This window comes from Hyperoodon ampullatus (assembly GCF_949752795.1).
Source record: "Hyperoodon ampullatus genome assembly, chromosome: X".
Lineage (NCBI taxonomy): Eukaryota > Metazoa > Chordata > Mammalia > Artiodactyla > Ziphiidae > Hyperoodon > Hyperoodon ampullatus.
The window spans coordinates 6,014,704-6,034,719 of NC_136913.1; the positions used below are offsets into that span (position 1 = coordinate 6,014,704).

At 42.2% G+C, this 20,016-nt stretch overlaps 1 protein-coding gene across 1 annotated transcript in view; it reads right to left on the reverse strand.

Moving 5' to 3' along the window:
• ANOS1 (anosmin 1) overlaps positions 1–20,016 on the reverse strand; it is a gene marked incomplete at both ends in the record, with an annotated part of 191,849 nt that overhangs the window by 139,974 nt on the left and 31,859 nt on the right. Inside the window, one exon of the mRNA XM_079727038.1 lies at positions 12,605–12,652. Within this exon, the coding sequence (XP_079583164.1) occupies positions 12,605–12,652 (48 nt within the window). The remainder of the gene's footprint in view (positions 1–12,604; positions 12,653–20,016) is intronic.

Here is a 20,016-nt window from a genome sequence, read left to right on the forward strand (position 1 = left end):
ACCAGCAACACCAGAAGCCACTGGAAGTCTCTTAGAAACACGGAATCTGAAACCCCAGCCCAGACCTACTGAATCAGAATCTTTGGAGGTGGGACCCAGGAACCTGTACTAGAGTAAGCTCACCAGGAGACGTTTAAGCATGCTAATGTTTGAGAAGCATTGCTCTAAGAAGTTGGGAGCCATAAAACAGTCGAAAGAGGGAGAAAACAGAGGCCATGAGACAAGTATATTTCAAGGACGATACATGTGTGAGTTACAGCAGAGAGGATGGCAAATTAGCTTGAGGCATGAAACGGAAGAACTTTGCAGAAGGATGGGTATAAAGGTAAAGGAAGAGGATGGCACTAAAGAGAATTGTGAGTTTTTAGGTTGAGTGATTGAGGGAATATCCATGTTTTTAATGACTATAGAGAATCCAGGGTGAGGGACAGGTTTGGAGAAGGCAAAGAGGCAACTTGGTCCAGGTCACAGAGCTTGTAAGTCAAACCCTCAGCCCTGGAGCCCAAAGACCAGACTTGCCACATGACGCTCACCACCTCGCATGCAAAGGGCAGAAGAAATGTGTCTCCATGAGGACACAGCAACTTAAAGGGTTCTTAAAGGACCGTAAATCAGAAATGATCAGTATGGAGCTGAACCCACATCTCAGGATAGAAATAATGGCCGTGGTTTGTGCACGTAGAGACGGAGGACTATCAGCAAGAATGAGGCAGGTAAAGAGGGGGCATTTCATTGGCCAAAAATGAAGGTCTCATCCTGCCTTCCAAGTATCAGAGAGCCAATGCCACTGTCCCATTTCCATTAGGTTTTGGTGATTCAGAAAGACAGCCTTCACTTCTATACGTTAAGTGTCTTAAGGCCTGATTTATGCTACTATAAATGCATTGTCGATACTATCTTAGAGGTCCAAGGAGAAGGCAGGCAACCTAGCTTTGCCTTCGTCCTGAGCAAGACACAACCTCTCAGCAGAATGACAGCCTCTGTGAAAACATGGGGGATTCCAGCACGGTGGCTCACAGAGGCCTGGAGATGTGACTCCCCCAACCTAGGTTATTTTTTTCCTCCCCAATATTGTCCTCTGACTGAGCAGAAAATGATTTAGAAGTCACATAGAAAAGCCTCCGAGTGTTTGTAATTTAACGTTCCATCAGAGTTCACTTCTCCTTATAATATTCTCCATTACCAGTTGGAAAACAAAAGTTCTAAGGAGTTTCATTGTCTTTTTGTCTCCAAATGACAAAGAAACGAAAGAAACATACACAGGATGCAAACAACAAAAGCGGAGGACGGCTGCAGAAAGGACCAGCATTCCAGAGTTTTAAAACACAGCAAATCAACATGTTTGCAGCAGATTTGCCCTAGGTCTTGAAATTAGGCTTCTTGGTGATCGGGACCCTTTTCGATGCAACTTCATGCAAGACTTTGGGGATGGCCAAGATTTACAGTTGATTAGCCCGCATAGTTCAGTTCCTTTCTCAAAAGCTTCTAGGAAGGGATTATTTCTGTGCCCAAAGGGCCCCAGAGAATAGGGAGGGCGGCTCGCGGCCATAATGTGAATTCCCTGGACTCGGTACACTGTGCTCATTGAAGCAGATAAAGCAAAGTTAAAGAAGCATTTAGTTCTTCAGAATGCCAGCCTTAATAAGTATCTTTTTGTGGAAGGATTTAGAAGGAGGGGAGGGTTTACCCTTAGTGCAGGCTTTATTTCCTCATACAAAAAGGGAAAATGTGCATACAGTTGGATGTAAAAAGCCAAAAACGCGCATGCCCCCTCGGTCCCCAAGGAAAAGATGCAGAACACACACTCCCAAACGCCAGAGCATGAATCTTCACAGCTTAATAGTCCCGAAGCCATTATGCAGCTTCTCTTGGGAAAGGAGGCTCATTCATCTGCAACCGCCCAAGTTCAACCTTGCAGCTGTGAGAACCCGGAGGCGCGCAGCCCTCCAGAGCCCCACCTTCATCCGCAGATGGACTCCGGAAGAGCTGCATTCCGTCTGGAGGAAGAGCGGGCAGCTCCCCGGCCCCTCTCCACAAAGGTGCCACCGAGGCACGTGAGAAACATCTACGAAAGGCTGAACCGGCCACATCTGCAGGCGGCCGAACACCCAGGGGCCTCTGCTTGCACAGCGCAAGGCCCGTCCTGGCCCAGGCAGCTTCCACGGTTCTCATTCCCTACGTGGGATGTGACGCAGCCTCCGTCACTTGTAATTACTTAAAACGCCCGGTGTTTCATAAGGCAATGCCATGTGACCCCAGTTTTCTAACCACCAGCACACGTCTCTCCTTCAGCTCTGCCTTACCGCGACCTGTCTTCCAACACGAATATACATCAACATCCATGTGAACTGCGCTACCGGCGTAAGGAAAAGCACATGGAGATGCACACGCTGTAGCTTGAGTGGGATTTCTGCTGTAGCTAACGAAGGTGAGATGCCCAGTTCATCCACTTCTATTACTCTACGCCTCAAATTTTCAAGAGGAACTCCCATCACCTAAGGCAGATTGGGAAGGTTCTTCATAGACATCAACGTTTGCTACTCTAAGAGATACTATAATAGAGAGAAAGAAGGAAAGAAAAAAGGAAGGGAGGGAGGGAGGGAAGGAGGAAGGGAGAGAGAGAAAAAGTAAGTAAAGAGAAAGAAAAGGGAAAAGGAGGGAGGGAGGGAGGGAGGGCAATCTTTACAGAGTGCGCACTTTAAGTCGTTGCCTCCCCCATGCGAATGGAAAATGAACTCACCCACATTGGGAGCTCTGCTCTGAAAAGACCCAGTTGAGAGAAGTTCTTTCTTTATTGTGCGGTTTTAAAGACTATTCTTTGACCTCTGCTATTTATGACTTAAGATCTGTGAAGACAGGGCCAAACCCCTTTGGCTCGAAAAGGCGCTCACCAACAAAAGCTTTTCACCTTTGTTCCACTTACCTCATTCCCCCTCAGAACACGTCCATACTCACCCCCTGGTTTTACAACTTAAACTGCATTTTCTTCTTTCTTCGGCCCAGTCACAGCCACTACCTAAATGACAAGGGGCCACCTTCGCGCCTTTCCAAGGAATGAAGCCCTAGTTGTCAGCACCAGCTGAAAGAGCTCTGCTAGGAATATAGATGTCTTGTCATCTCACCTCAGTGAACCATGAAACTGTGGATAAAATGGTTCAGGAAACTAAAGAACGCACCAGGCAAGTGTCAGCCACAATGGGGCATTTCTCTAGTTATTTGTTATTTTAGGGATTTATGGATTTATCTATTGCCTTTCTCACTCCTAAAAGGATTCAAGACAGTTTACAAAGATCCACGGGATACAGCTAGAAAACAAATCTTACGTGTGTGTGATAAAAACAAGATAAAGGAAAATAAAAACTGGAGTCAGGGATGAAGCTAGTCCCCATATACACCGGATAAATTTCAGTAACCTTGTTAAAGTAGGTGATTTTATTTATCATTCAGCTTTCTAACAGTTCTAAGGGGAAAACACAGTGTCCACAGGCTAAAATATCTACCAGTTTCTAAGGGACGCATAATTAGTACTGATAAAGTGAACACGATGAATGCTTTCCCAAGTTTTCTCCTAAAGATGGCATGGAATAACAGACCGATGTCCTTGGCAAGTTCCTCAGAGTGGCCTTGGTGACTGGGTTTGTGAGACAGTTTCTGAGAATATTACACGTGCTGCATTGCAGCAACATGGGATTCAGTAAACGTCATTTGTCAAAGGACAAGTTTGAGATTGTGAAAGGACATAGTTAGTCCTGTAATGGAAGCATGGATTGTACAGCATCTGGAAACTATATATCTATCAGGCATGTATAAATGTTGTTCCTCTCTGGTGCCTTTTGGTACTGCAAGGGTACAAAAGGTTTGATATTCTAGTTCTTGGCAAGTATCAGGAGAGCAGCGGCTTGTTGATACGTCACTGTCATTTCACGGCCAGCAGAACTGCTGTTAGCTCCGACATCCACAGCAAAAATTACAGATCCTAATGAGGATGACTGCTTGAATAAAAACGTCATCCTAACTCTGCCTAGACACGCACCAAAGAAGATGAAGGGAGTACTTGATAAAGATCCTCCTTAGGAAAAATGTTCTCTTCCAACCCAGAAGAAAACAAAAGGTACAAACTCAATGGTAGATCCCATGCACAGCTACGGTAATTTTAGGCTGAAAAAGAGTTTAGAACAAATGCCCAGCTTAGCCATTAAACACACACACACACACACACACACACACACACACACTTCATATTATAACCAAGCAGCACCCTGTGGGACCTTCCCAGGACAGACCATCCCCCCATGTCCTCTGCATTCCTCTTGTTTGTAGAAAAACTTTAGCCTCCTAGGCTTTCCCTGAGTTCCAAAGAACAAATTTAATCTGAGAAGTGAAAAATGCAGAAACAAAGGAAAACAGTCAAGCAAGACAAAATAATAGTTTAGCCATTAAACAAAATCAAGGACATTTGTTTCCTTCTCAAGGGCTATAGATAATATTCTGAGCCATGTCCTTCGGCTGTTTTGGAGATACTGAAACCCCCACCAGGTGGAAGAAGTTAACTTCACGTTGACCACAAGCAGGTAGACCCCAGACCAGCTGGAACCAGAAGGTTGATGACGTTGACTCCCAAAATACCACCAGATTACCTCACCGCCAACCCATAAAATTATGTCCACAAGCTGATCATACACCTGCAACCCTTCTCCTCACCGAGTCATTAAAAACGTTTCCCTGAAAGCCATCAGGGAGTTTGGGTCTTCTGAGCACGAGCTGTCCATGCTCCTTTCTTGGCCTTGCAATCAACACTACACTTCCCTTCACCACAACCCAGTGTCAGTAGATTGGGTTTACTGCACAGGCAATCAGACCCAAGTTTTTGGTTCAGTAACAACATCACCCAAAGAACGTCATGCTTTGAGCAATGAATCTTACAGAAAGTCCTATGACCCCAAAGATTAGAAAACAAATAAACTAAGGTAACTGAATGTGATTATTTATAGGATGAAGGAAGTTCTTCCACATCAAATAGATAAAAAGTGAGAAATCTTGAGAAAGGAAAATTAATTTTTCAAATAATTAGCCTATATTCCTTCTTTAGGCAGATTAGACACAAGAGCATCTCCTAGTAAAGAGAGTGTCAGGTAGTAAAAACAGAGTTGAAATTAATACCTAGATTTATTTCCCTATAACAACTGCTCTTTTACAAACATAAAGCAATAATGTTTCCAAGTCAGACCATGTACCAACACATATTAGGCTTCTAAGAGGAATTCCTGTGTATGATTCGGTAGAACAACTTGACCCTCATGTCAAGGATTACCTACAGGATGGGGTCACAATCATGAACATAGAAAAACAAATGCTGACCGCCCCCCCCAAATTCAAGTGAGAGTTTTCACCTCAGGGGAGACTACTTCTCCTTGGAGAAGGCAGGGCAACTCAGCACAATGACGTATTCAGTGCCCACAAATTCTGCCCTCCCCAGCTTACTGAAGTCCAAGTCTATCTTCTTTCTAAAACACGACCATTCCCATCCTTCAATCGACACTGGTGCTCTTTGCCAGTTGCCAGCTCAAACCCAGCATCTTCAAGCAATCGGAGCTCATCCAGGCTCCTCTGTGTACCTTCTGATGAATACAACTTCAAAACGTCTGTCAGACCATAATCACCATGTGACGCATCCTGATGTATATGTGTTTCATATGTTCAAAGTGCATCCCCTTTCTAAAGCCAGCTTTCAAGAACCCTTGATCAGTCATGAACCAAATAAGAGATTTCGTTGGCATCTTCTTTCATCAGATGGAAGGAGAAATTAATAGGAAGAGCTGAGGAAGGGGTGAGGATAAAGACTTGTATACAGATGTTTTTTCCCCTCCACATATCTTTGCTTTGAAGTTTACAGCAGGTGGAAGTCTTTCGCATCCGTAAAAACTGATATGGAAAATCAGAAACACGATGGGCTATTAACATATCAACATGTTGGATTTACATCCAAATACGAACCTGTTCTTTTCCTTAAATATTGATTGTGCTGTGAGCCTGGCCAAGCTTTGCAAGTTACTGCAGCACACAGGCTAGTTTCCAGGCTAAAAACACCCTGGAATGTTCCAGCTACTGATGGCTAATGATCGCCCCAAAGCACACTAATATGTTTGATAAAAGTTCCCAGCGTGAGGGCAGAAAACACTTATCATAAGAATGACAGTGTGAGGGAAAGCAAATCAGTGACACCAGTTCAGGCTGCCTTCCATGCTGAAGGCTCCAATTAGAGCTGTGAGCTTGCATTCCAGGAGGCGGTGACAGATGGCAAATCTCTCATTGTTAAAATCATCAACTCACCGATCCACCTGCCTGAGCCCTAGCAGGGACCCTGATGGGAGCCTTCGCTGATTCTCACAAACCTCAGCACCTACCACTTCAGAAATGAAGTTTGGACACTAGGTATTCATTTAGCTCCCCCATTTGTAAGTTCTTTTTGTTTTTATCTGTTGCTCCACATTCTCTCACTTTGTCCTTTCTTTTTTTCTCCATTTCTGCCTTCACCTCAGAGATGATACCGACTTGAATGTTCCCCTACAGGGACACTGGATGGAGTACTTTAGAATGCAGTTACACATGGACCCCTGACTCAAGGTTGCTGATGATGTGATTTTTCAGCTGCATGGAGACCAGGAAATCCAAGAGCTCAGGTCTCCCAGAGGACAGACTTCATCTCCTGGTAAGCACAAAAGCACATAATGGCCTTTGGGATACTTAAAATCACGCCATGTACTGGCATGATGTTATTGGATAGTCTAACAAATGTGCATTTGACAATTTTTATTCATCATGCTAGTACAATACTGCATGTACAGACTGGTATTTCAAAAGAACACTAGCCAAACTTTCACACACCTCACAATTTCTTTTCATATGCATTCCATACACATTTTAATTCCACTGGTGTAAGGAAATAGAATATTTCTCTTCTCTTCCTAGATTATCACATCCCATTTACTTAGAAATAATATCATGATCATTACTTATGAAAATAATAACATTGGTATCCAAAATAAAGGGAATTAATTAAAATATTGGAGAAGCTTTCTACTCCTCCAGTGGCACAAACCTACAACTTTTCTTGACAATCAATGTCAGTGGTGGCTTTGCCTATGAAATAATTGGTACCTCCCAAAAGATATCAGTATGCTGGACAAGAGATGCTCGATATACATCAACTTTGTCCTTGAAGTTGATTACACAAAGTCAGGGAACACTGTAGGAATATCAGTAAGTATTACAATAGGCTTTAAATGTTTTAAAGGATATAAAACAACTGAAATTTCAAACTGTTGGATACTAGAATATTATAGAAAATAAACTGTTCGACTTTGGTTCTTTGGGTGTTTGGACATAGCGCATTTCCATGGGTGCCTGAGTTTTCATTTTCCTCCTTAAGATGTATTTTCCTGGGGCTCTATGGATTTACTGTCATTACCACATAAATCATAGAAAGCATCTAACACAACACAAAAACCTTCAACGGTCACATTCAGTTATGTTTCTGGGGTTTGACCTTTATCCAATCAATTTCAGAGATGTCAAATGAAACTGTCCATATGTTCATACAAGCAAAACCAATCTTCCTCACCTCTAAATTTGGCTCTGAATAAACCTGGAAAATCACTAAGAATCTGGAGTTATACCCCTTATAAGAACCGAACTCCCACTGAGATCAAAGCAACATGCCACCACACCAAGATTGAGCCCTAAATTACTGCTTCTCAACTCAAATCCTCACAACCAAATGGGAAACAAAAGTCAAGTGAGTGAGTTATAACACCCAAAAGGAGAAGGATGAGCATGCCTGCTCCCCAGACAGGGGTGCGTGTCAACAAGAATGCCATTCTCAGATGCAATGTTTAGAAGGGTAACTGAGCAGCGTAAGGTCAAAGGATGCTTATTTTATAAAGTAAATGCATGACTCACATGCAAATATAAAATGAACAAGTCTCAAAGATTTAACTCATGAAACACTGCAAGAACCAGTAGTATGTTACATGTGGTTCAAAGGAGAAATCCAAGAAATACAAATATAAATATATTCACACACAAAAACAAATGCTAAAATGGATTTACAACTAGATGCAAAACGGTCTATTGATGGGGGAAGCATCAACTGCAATACACTGCACACAACCATTTGCATTTCCATGGACAAGAATCATCTGCATTATTATCAGCTTTCTACATTTACAGAGTAAGAAAATAGCTCAAAGACAATGAACAATGCAGATAACCTGCAAGGGTGCAAGAGGGGACATCCAGCCATCATTTTGCCCATCTTAAAGTGCTCCACAATTTTTACTGGCTCTAATAATTGCGTTTTAACACTGAATTTTCAAAAATTAATTGTGATTTGATGTTTTCTTACTGTTGTTTACCATTCCTTCATTCAATCAACAAATCCTCGCAAGCTGACCAAAAATGTTCCACACAGGAAGCTAGAAACTGTCCATCTTTTAGTTTGAATACATCAAGATATGTCTTTGTATTGAGAGACAAATGCAACTTTACTGTTTTGTTTTTGACTGATTTTGCATATGTGAATGCAATGGCAAACTCTGGCAAATGGGCAAATCCAGCCTGGCACTTGTTTGTGTACAGCCAGCAGGCAAAGAATGGTTCTTACATTTTTTAATGGTTGGGAAGGATAATAAAATTTCATGACATGAACATTACATGAAATTCAAATTCCAGTGTCCAAACATAAAGCTTTACTGGAACACAGCCACTGTCCTTTGTTTAGGTACTATCTATCACTGATTTCATGCTAGAGTGGCCACATGAGTAGTTGCCACAGAGACTTTATGGGCTACAAAGATGGAAATATTTACTATCTGGCCTTTTACAGAAATTGTATATGATGTGGACTTCCCTGGTGGTGCAGTGGTTAAGAATCCGCCTGCCAATGCAGGGGACATGGGTTTGAGCCCTGGTCCTGGAAGATCCCACATGCCGCAGAGCAACAAAGCCCAGGCGCCACAACTACTGAGCCTGTGCTCTAGAGCCCACGAGCCACAACTACTGAGCCCACGTGCCTAGAGCCCGTGCTCCACAACAAGAGAAGCCACCGCAATGAGAAGCCCGCGCATTGCAATGAAGAGTAGCCCCCACTCGCCGTAACTAGAGAAAGCCCGTGCGCAGCAACGAAGACCCAACGCAGCCAAAAATAAATAAATAAATATATTAAAATAAAGAAATTGTATATGATGAGCAGTAGAACTCCTAACATATAATGAGCCCCTGAAAAGGTGCTTGGCGCGTACCACATGCTCGGTAAGTTATATGTTTATTTTCCTTCATATAATAAAGTAAAACTGCTGAGAATAGGAGTGTGTTCTTCAATTCCTTTATAACTCGCAACATGCACAGACCAGGGTTTTTCAACCTCCCGCGGCGCTATTGAGCTTACAGCTTCTTCACTGTGAGGGCGTCCTGTGCATTGTAGTTTGTCAGCATTTCTGACCTCCACCCACTAGATGGCAGTAGTGACAACCACAAATGTCTCCCGCCATTGCCAAATGACCCCTTGGGAGCAGAATCGCTCCAGCTTGAGAACCACTGGCCTCAAACCATGCAGGACAGTGAGTCACTGCTCTACATCATCTAGGAGCTAAATGATGCCAAAGACCCCTGACTTCATAGTACTGGCTTCATTATAGGAGGAAGATTTTCCTAATTAATAATAAATAATCATGCTAAGTTACATGGATACAAAATGGATTATAACCTTTTTCCTGAAGGTAATACAGTAGTGATGTACTCTGGGGGAGGAAGAAAATGTACTGTATGGACTTCATTCATGGATTCATTCACAAATATTAGGGGAGCAACTACTCTGTGCCAAACACCATTCTAGGCTTGAAAATACCACAGTGAACAAAGACAACTCAGTCAATGCCCCTCGGAGCTTACTTTCTGGTGAAGGAGACAGACTCTCAGAGATAAAGGAACAACTATATAATGTCGTGCGGGTATAATATACGGCCGAGGAAGTGTGTAAATGGGTGGGAGGTGACCTGGGAGGGCAAGGCTGAGAAGGTGGCCTTTGTGCTGAGACGTGAATGGGGTGTGGTGAGCTGGGTGACTGCGGAAGGAGCCTTCTGGTGGAGGGAAAAGCAGGCTTGATGGGGGTAAAGCAAAGGAGAAAGTTGGAGAGAGAACACAGGCAGACAAGACAGGGCCGATCGATGTCTTAGACTGAGTGAGGTAGGAAGATATTAAAAGGTGTGAGGCAGACAGCAGCAAGATTCAGCTTATATGTTTAAAGGGTCTTTCCAGCAGCCACGTGGGTGCAGTAGAAGCTGGGAGACCCAAGAGGATGCTCCTGGATTGGTCCAGGCAAGAGATGATGGCAGATTGGACAAGGCAGGCAGTTAGACGGGAAGAAGAACTCACCTTCTGGGGGGATCCTGAAGGTGATGGGCTTTGCAAACACAACGAGAACGAATTAGAAAGTGCGTACTTTCTATAAAATGTTATGTGAACTTTATCTTTTAACATATATTCAGAAAGTTATATCATCAGCATTACTTCTTGATTTGGTGAGGTGTTTTTACTCTTCGGTCCCAATATTTGCTCACAACGGTTTTTCAAGTTGTTGGTCTCTATACAACACAGCCTAGGAGATGGCATTCCAAACTTTAGTTTACCTCTACTGATTGGCTGAGTGATTCCAGGACATTATCCAATACGTATGTGCCTGAATTTCCCCATGTGTAAAATGGAGTTACCACCGCTCACCCTTCACCTCATTAACCTAAAAAGCAAAGGAAAAGCCTACACAATGCTTCATGAATCTCAGAAGAAGTGCAAACTGTAATTATCTGCAAATGTATCCCATGGTGATAATATCCAAAAGAGATAAACTGTGATTAACATGTAAGATTCATCCCCAAGTATTCAGACTAAAGACAACCCTTAAATTTATGTTGGCTTTGTAATATATTCCAAAGTTTCTGTTGAAGTTATCTATGACTTACTGATTCATTTCCGCTTTCAGGCAAAAGGAACTGATTTCTTTTCTTGTCAAGTTCAGTCTCTCATGTCAGCCTTGATCATTCAATTACAAAATATGGTTTAACAATCTGTATTCCCTAGGGCTGCAATGTTCTTTAATTAGGATATTTTAAAAGCAGTTTAAATGAATGTGTCCCACTCAAATTTCAAGTGTGTAAAAAAAAATTAATTTCTTGATGGCATAAGGAGAAAAGAGGTGCTTATGAGAAATAATACTCATACAACAAATTATCATTCAAGTAATACCCAACGAACAAAACTGGACAAAAACACTACTTATGAAATTTAGTCAGCCTCATAGCCATACATTCATATAAATACACACACACACACACACACACACATATATATCTTCTCCTGGAGTGATGACATAAACAAATTACCCAAAACACCAACTGAAGAACAATTAATATAATAGATAAGCAGAAAATCTCTAATCAGAGCAAATATGTATGATATTATATAAAAAGAGTAAAAGGATCATAAACCAGACATTTCATTTCTGCCCAGGATCTAGAGAGTCAGAACTAAGCAAAGTTTGTTTTCACCAAATTATTTCACATTCACATAATAATTCTGTTCTGTTTTTAATAACGCTCATGCGGATTAAATGACACAACGCATGCATGAATGTCAGAATGTATCATTATAGTGAAGTTTTAGGTTTAGGAACATTATTCTACAATCATTTACTTTGAGATAATTTGTTTGAAAGACCCTTCAAACTAATAATGTTCTTCATAAATATGCTGTTTCATATTATCGTGTATTGCTCAGATGAAATTTTGGTTGTAAAATAAAGGAATGCTTCAATGTTCAGTCTAATAGTCGTAACCATGAAAGAAATCTCATCAAACGCTATTACAATCCCAAAGTGCTGCAGTATTCTGAATATAAAACCGACTTTGAGACTGGAGCTAAAGCATATACATACATATATACTCTCTCTATAAACATATAAATATATTTAAAGATGGTGATATTTGGGGACTGAGGTAAGAAATCTATGCTATGAAACATATGAATGAGTATAATGATAACTTTAGAGCATGTGTGTGCAACAAGAAATACTCCAAGATAGAAAAGAGACTGCTTAGTTAAAGAATCAGATTAGCAAATGAGCAATTCCCACACACAAACACAATAAATGCATACAAAACAACTTAGGCGTAAGGAGAATGCATTAAATCTTCTCGTGTAATCAGAGATGTTTTCTCCTTAAAAATACTTTTGATTGAAATAATTCAAGAATAAAGAGAGAAATAAGGTAGTATACAGTAATGTTGATATATGTACCTCGATTGCAGTGGTGGCTACACTAACTAAATCCATACATGTGATAAAATCTCATAGAACTATATACATACCTTGTACCAAGGCAATTTTCTGCTTGTGATATTGTTCTACATATACGTAAAGGGTAACCGCTGGTGGGAAATGAGTGAAGAGTACATGTGATTTCTCTGTACTAGCTTGGCAACGTCCTGTGACTCTACAGTTGTTACAAAATGAAACGTTTTTTAAAATACTGATATAGTTGTAGGGAACGTACCTTAGAACATTGCTTGTGATTCTGGCACCAAACCAGGGAACCATTGTTCTGCAAAAAGAGAAAGAAATATTGACTCATTAAATAATTTTCTACTTGAAATCTACATACACCTGTGTGTATTAATATCATTTTAAAATACCTGCATTAATGAAAGACCAATTTTGGCACCCTGATATATGTCCCTCTTCCTAAAATAGGATATCATTTTTTGCCCTGGACTTTATGATACAAATACATATAAAATAATGAAGATTTCAAGGTGTTTCAAAAGGAAAAGTGTCTGAGCCATCTCTCGGGTGTGCTGAGCAACAGAATACAGACCAACAGGAAAATGACCGCTAGACGGTTCTTCCGTAGTGAGTACCTGTGGTAAATGTACAAGTTGGCATCCTGGAGGCTTTCAATTTTAACCAATTCAGTAATAAGTGTTTGAGCCTGGAAGTCAAATCCCATGGGAAAAACCTCCTTTTTCCCTTTCACTGGGATGTGTGACTCTGGACAAGGGGCTTACTATGTCTGTCCCTCAGTCTGTATCTGTCTGCAAAGCATAAGGACAATACCTTCTGCATGAGGTCAGTGGGATAACTAAGTGAGACACAATCCACTTCGCACAGCTTGACAGCTACTCAACATGTACCAAATACTAGGACTAGGATTTATTTGTTTATTAAAATGTATTTTATTGAAGTATAGTTGATTTACAATGTTGTGTTAATTTCTGCTGTCCAGCAAAGTGATTCAGTTATATAAATATATACATTCTTTTTCATATTCTTTTCCAGTAATGGTTTATCACAGGATATTGAATAGAGTTCCCTGTACTCTACAGTAAGACCTTGTTGTTTATCCATTCTCTATATACAATAGTTTGCATCTCCTAACCCCAAACTCCCAATCCTTCCCGTCCCCAACACCCCTCCCCCCTTGGCAACGACAAGTCTGTTCTCTCTGTCTGTGAGTCTGTTTCTGTGTTGTAGATAAGTTCATTTGTGTCACATTTTAGATTCTACATATAAGTGATATCCTGTGGTATTTGCCTTTGACTTACTTCACTTAGTATGATAATCTCTAGGTCCATCCATGTTGCTGCAAATGGCACTGTTTCCTTCTTTTTTATGGCTGAGTAGTATTCCATTGTATATATGTACCACATCTTCCTTATCCATTCATCTGTCGATGGATACTTAGGTTGCTTCCATGTCTTGGCTATTATAAATAGTGCTGCTATGAAGATAGGGATGCCTGTATCTTTTTGAATATAGTTTTGTAGGACTATGATTTATTATCCCTAGTATTTGAATTTCTGCTTGAAACTTGTCATTCTACATGACTAAAATTTTGGTGATGGTTGGACTGTGATATTTACATCAGATTGTTCTAGGCTGGGGTGGTTGTAACAGATAACAGAAACAGTCACCCAAAAATTAAGATGCTGTGGCCTCTTGTTCTTTGAAGTTCAAGGTTGGGTATGAGATAAAGTAGTCCATTTCCTATGTATGAATGCCTAAACTTTTAAGAACATCGGTATGAACAGAATAGTATCACCTTTGTTTGCAGTTAAAAGAACATTGAGGGGCTTCCTTGGTGGCGCAGTGGTTGAGAATCTGCCTGCCAATGCAGGGGACACGGGTTCGAGCCCTGGTCTGGGAAGATCCCACATGTCGCAGAGCAACTGGGCCCGTGAGCCACAGTTACTGAGCCTGCGCATCTGGAGACTGTGCTCCGCAACAAGAGAGGCCACAATAGTGAGAGGCCCACGCACCGCGATGAAGAGTGGCCCCCGTTTGCCACAACTAGAGAAAGCCCTCGCACAGAAATGAAGACCCAACACAGCCATAAATAAATAAATAAATAAACTGTCAACAAAAATAAACACTATAAAAAAAAAAACCAAAAAATTGAACCAATGATATATCTTTTGAAAAATACTCTTATTACACGTTTATTCTTATCTAATTCACAAACACAAAAGTTAATCATATAACTCAGTGGTTTTCAGAAGAAAGGTTGTGCGACCATCACCAGTAATTTCTGAACTTTCTCATCACCCCTGACAGAAAGCAGTACCCATTAGCAGTCCTTCCACCCAGGTCCTGGCCACCACGAACGTACTTTCTTTCTCTATAAATTTACCTACTCTGGATACTTCTTATAAACGGAATCATACAATATGTAGTCTTCTGTGTCCGACTTCTTTCATTTCATAATGTTTTACATGATGTTAAATGATATACTATTTTTGCTTCATCCATATTGTCATATATGTCAATACTTCATTCTTTTTCGTTGTCACGTTCCATTGTATGGATATTTGCTCTTCCATTCACAATAATATATCTTAATACTACAGGATTCCCAAAACCACTGGGTAGATCTCAACTGTTTAGGATTAGAAATTTTCCTCTCCTGGGCTTCCCTGGTGGCGCAGTGGTTGAGAGTCCGCCTGCCGATGCAGGGGATACGGGTTCGTGCCCCGGTCTGGGAAGATCCCACATGCCGCGGAGCGGCTGGGCCCGTGAGCCATGGCCGCTGGGCCTGCGCGTCCGGAGCCTGTGCTCTGCAGCGGGAGTGGCCACAACAGTGAGAGGCCCGCGTACTGCAAAAAAAAAAAAAAAAAAAAAAAAAAGAAATTTTCCTCTCCTATCTAAAAATCACTTGGCTATAAATCTCAGTCCCACAGTAAGGCTTCAGCTATTAAATCTCTGCACCATGCGGCCCTAACTTTCTCCTTTACAGTCTTAACTCCCCCAAATTGCTGAAAATCTCTGCAATTCTAGATAATCTAGTATCAACCTACTCATCCCCTTAATAAGGGCCACACATCTTCAGGGGGCCCTTATCTCTACATATCATTGTACATCAGTCCGACAAACAAGGGCTGAAGCTGGAGCAGTATATGAACAGCCTGGGCTGAGGTTAAGTATGATCTTTGGCAAGGCTGACATCAGAGAAATAATTAGACTGGGCAGAGGCCAAAGCTGGACAAACAGTGGACATGGTTTAATTACTGGAAATGACGTGTTAGTAAAAAGGGTGCAAGAAAGAGGGCATGACGGGCAAATTGGTGTTTCAGAAAGGGAGCCCTGGGCCTGGTGACACACTCAAAGTTCACAGAGGGGGTTAGGCAGACTGAGCTGTCGGTCATAAATAGGGTGACAACTGCAACAAAAAGCAGGGGCCAAACGTTGAGGAGTATATTATCACAGGAAAGCTGACAACAGGGTCCAGGGCAGCTTTGGGAGAATGTCCACCCTCCTTGTCTTTTCCCGGAAGGGTCTCTGGTCCATGCGGGGTTGGGTCCTGCTGGGACTTCCGAGGACCACGTCTGTCAGAGAACATCCTGGCCCCAACTTCAGTGCTCTGTGCTCACAGCCCAGAGATGGGAACCAGTGAGGTTCCTTCTAAAGAGACTCAGGGCTGAAGTGAATGGACACCAATCTGAGACTAGGTCAGGGCCACATCCTGACAACCTCCTGCACCAGGTCTGAGGACCTTCTGCCTCCCTGTGTCAGGTCAGAGGGTCCGGCCCCTTGCTCTGGGAGCCTGGACCTCGGACCAGCTTCCACCTCCTTCCCTTCCAGGTCTTCCTTTTCCTGGAGAGATGGGCAGGACCTCTGGATGTCTGCCTCTCTGCATTTGCTGCACTGCTCCTAAGAGATGTATCACACGCTCTGCTGCTGTAGCATCTGTTTTCTTTGACCTAAGCCTTTGCTCCTCAGCTAGAGGTGGTCCAGCAGACCGGCCTTCCTGTTTGTTCTCTGCTTCAAAGTTTCACACGAGCCACTGGACCAGCTCCTGGTTCTCACAGAGGTGGCCTCCACCAAAGGCCACGCAAAGGTGACTGGGCCTGCAAAAGTAGGCGTGGCAACTGCTGCCTGCCCCCAATTAGTGGCTGACAAAAATATTACCCGTGGGGTAATATGCCACTGACCCAATTATTATCTATAAATATTACCATGATTGCATGACTGTCCACATCTGTAGAACAGGCACTCGCTCTGGTGCTGGACATATTCAGCCCCATATCATCATCCTGTATACGACACAAGTTTCATTTACCCATTTTCTACTTAAGAAACTGGGAGGCAAAGACGACAACTAAAATACGGACATCCTGAAGCCAGTGGTTAACTCCACCGTGAGTACCCCAGCGAGGAAAGCTGAGTGAGACACAGGGTGAGATTTACAGTGGGCTGTGAAGGAATCTCCAGGTTTATAGTCTTGGAAGGAGAGTAGAATTGGTCTAGACAGTCCTGAACGCTGTAAGCTCAGGGAACAGCAGATCGGATGGATGGGCTGGAGCAGACAATAGGAGAGGAGGTCGGCTGAATAGGTAGAAAGCAGATTACAGTGGATTTTGACTTATTGGAAATAAAGTATTTTATTTAGTACATGTCAGAGGGTTTAAAAAAAAAAAAAAAGAGGATTAGATCTGTGAGACGCTCTGTTCATGGCACACCTTGGTTAGAATCCTTTTGTTCCCTTTGTAGATGAAATGGTCCAACCTCAACAATAAAAGAATCCAGCAAAGCCTGTCTTCAGCCGCCCAGCAAATGCCAACTCTGCTGCCCCCTCCCATGCTGAAACAGTGTTCCCTGTCCTATTGGCTCGTATACCCCAATGGCCACAAAGCCCATCTGTTGTCTACATTTTATTGGGAGTTTATAACAATGCATCTCCTCAACCAAAGCGTTTTCATTTTAAGCAAAATTTCCCATTAATCATAAAATGAAAAGCTGTCATTAGAAAGAAATATTCGGGGCAACAGCGAGCAGTCATGAAAGATGATTGTGATTATAATCATTTCTTTTTTCATTACTGAAGATAGTATGTCACAGTTTGCTTGGGAAGATTAAAAAGGTAATCCATGCAAAGTATTTAGCAAAACATTTGGCACAGAGTTAGATGTAAAAAAAAAAAGGTTTTTTTAAAGGCCATTGTGATTATTGATGTCACTTTCTTTGTCTGCCATTAGGTTTGTTCTGAGGAGTAATCCTGGACTTACAGTCTCCCAACTCCTGTGTGTAGCCCTCATCCTATGCTAAACGGTTCCATCTTATTACTGAGGCTTGCGGGGTGGGAGGGGGGCAGGGGAATTACCATGGATTCTTCCCTGGGTGGTAGCAAGTTTCCAATGTTTGCCAATGTGATGAGACAGCAATTGCTTTAATTGCCTTTGATTGGCCATTTGTATTTCCTTTACGGTGAACTGTCTATGCATTTTACCATTTCTGTTTTGGATGGTTTACTCTTTTCTTAGCAATTGTAGCAGCTATTAGTACCAATTAGACTTAATAATAACTTGTCTGTAATAGGTGTTGTAAAATGTTTCCAGTGTGTCATTTGTCTTTTGAATTTATTCATGGAGTTTTCTCTCTGCAGAAATTTTCTACACATACACACACACACACACACACACATTTCCACCCTATTTCCTTTTTGGGTTTTGGGTTTCCTATGTTTCTTCAAACAATCCCCACCCCCCACCCACGTCAAGGTATTACAGCTGCCCTATGCTTTTGCCTTTATCAATCAGCATCGGCCATACAATACAATTTATCTCTACAAAGAACTTCTACGAACCCTGCCTCATGGCATCAAGTGGCTGAGTAACTCCAGCCACTGTGTCTGGGCCAGGTGTGCACGTACATTGCACCATCCACCTACTCTGCTTACCTGGAATGCTCTTTGAGCAGGAAAGCAATGGAAAAAGACAAGAACCTGGTACATTTCAACATCCCGCCTGGGGGAAGTTTTTAGTTGGATTACAATAGCCTTCACCAGTAAAGCCAATTGACAACAAAAATAAAAAAGTCTCGCTCTGGCTAAAAGCCAGCAAAATAAAGAGACAAAGTACATTAGGCATGAAAGACATCTGCCTCTAGAATCATCATTGTAACCTCCAGGTAGGATCAGACAGCGGGAGTTTTGTAATTATATAAAGATTGTATCCTGTATTTTATTGGTTTAACTAGATCAAACATGAATGCCAGTCAATCCAACTTTCAAAGAGTCTATATAAGTTCAATCAACTGCACCCAGACACTATTTCAATGATATTTTCAAAGTCCCTCCATTCTAGCCTTTTGATTTTTTCCTTTAAGAAAAACAATTCTTCAAAAGCTTCAAGTAAACACTTCACTCAAAGACAGCCCTCAAGGGAAGGATAAAGAGAGATGAAAACTAGTTATCTAGATACAACCGTTTGCAAAGAAAAAAGAGAATTAGAACAGATCCCACTTGTTTTTTAGCATACGCAGGGGACGGTGTGGAAGAGCCACAAGGACTAACCAGTGTGCGGTTTCGGAAACTCAACACTGAGTGACCGCCCAACAGCAGGACAGAACATTTGAGTTGAAACCATTGCAGAAAACCCACCACAGACCTAAACTTTACAAATCAACCCTATGAAACCACAAGTAATCAGCGGTGACTCAATCGATCATTTTCTTTTCATGTTAAATGTAAGGTTTTTAAAATGAAGGCATAGGGCCTCCCTGGTGGCGCAGTGGTTGAGAGTCCGCCTGCCGATGCAGGGGATACGGGTTCGTGCCCCGGTCTGGGAGGATCCCACATGCCGCGGAGCGGCTGGGCCCGTGAGCCATGGCCGCTGAGCCTGCGCGTCCGGAGCCTGTGCTCCGCAACGGGAGAGGCCACAACAGTGAGAGGCCCGCGTACCGCAAAAAAAAAAAAATAAATAAAAATAAAAATAAAATGAAGGCATAGATTAGAATTTAGCAGTTCATTTTAATCCAGAATATTTTCCTATTACTTTGGAATTAAGGAATAAAGTAGTTGATTTCATTTATTGTTATAAGGATATTCCTTTCTATTGTCGATATACTCACAAAGTTTCTCATGTATTCAACAGCTAAAAGAGGAGTTCAGGAGACTTAAATTGAGACTAAGCATTTCCATGGCTCAGATTTTTTTATTTTTAATTTTTTTTTTCGGTACGCGGGCCTCTCACTGCTGTGGCCTCTCCCGTTGCGGAGCACAGGCTCCGGACGCGCAGGCTCAGCGGCCATGGCTCACGGGCCCAGCCGCCCCGCGGCATGTGGGATCCTCCCGGACCGGGGCACGAACCCGAGTCCCCTGCATCGGCAGGCGGACCCTCAACCACTGCGCCACCAGGGAAGCCCTCAAAATATTTTTTAAAATGAATCTTTGCTAGTGATCATCACAACTATACATTTACTCAAAATATTTCTCAGGGAACTTAAATGCATATTGCTGAGTGAAAGAAGTCAATCTGAAAAGGCTACGATATTGTAAGATTCCAACTCTATGACATTCTAGAAAAGGCCAAACTAGGGAGACAGTAAACGGATCAGTGGTTGTCAGAGGTTGAGGGGAGGGAGGGATAACAGGCAGAGCACAGAGGAGTGTTTAGGACACTGAACCCACTCTGT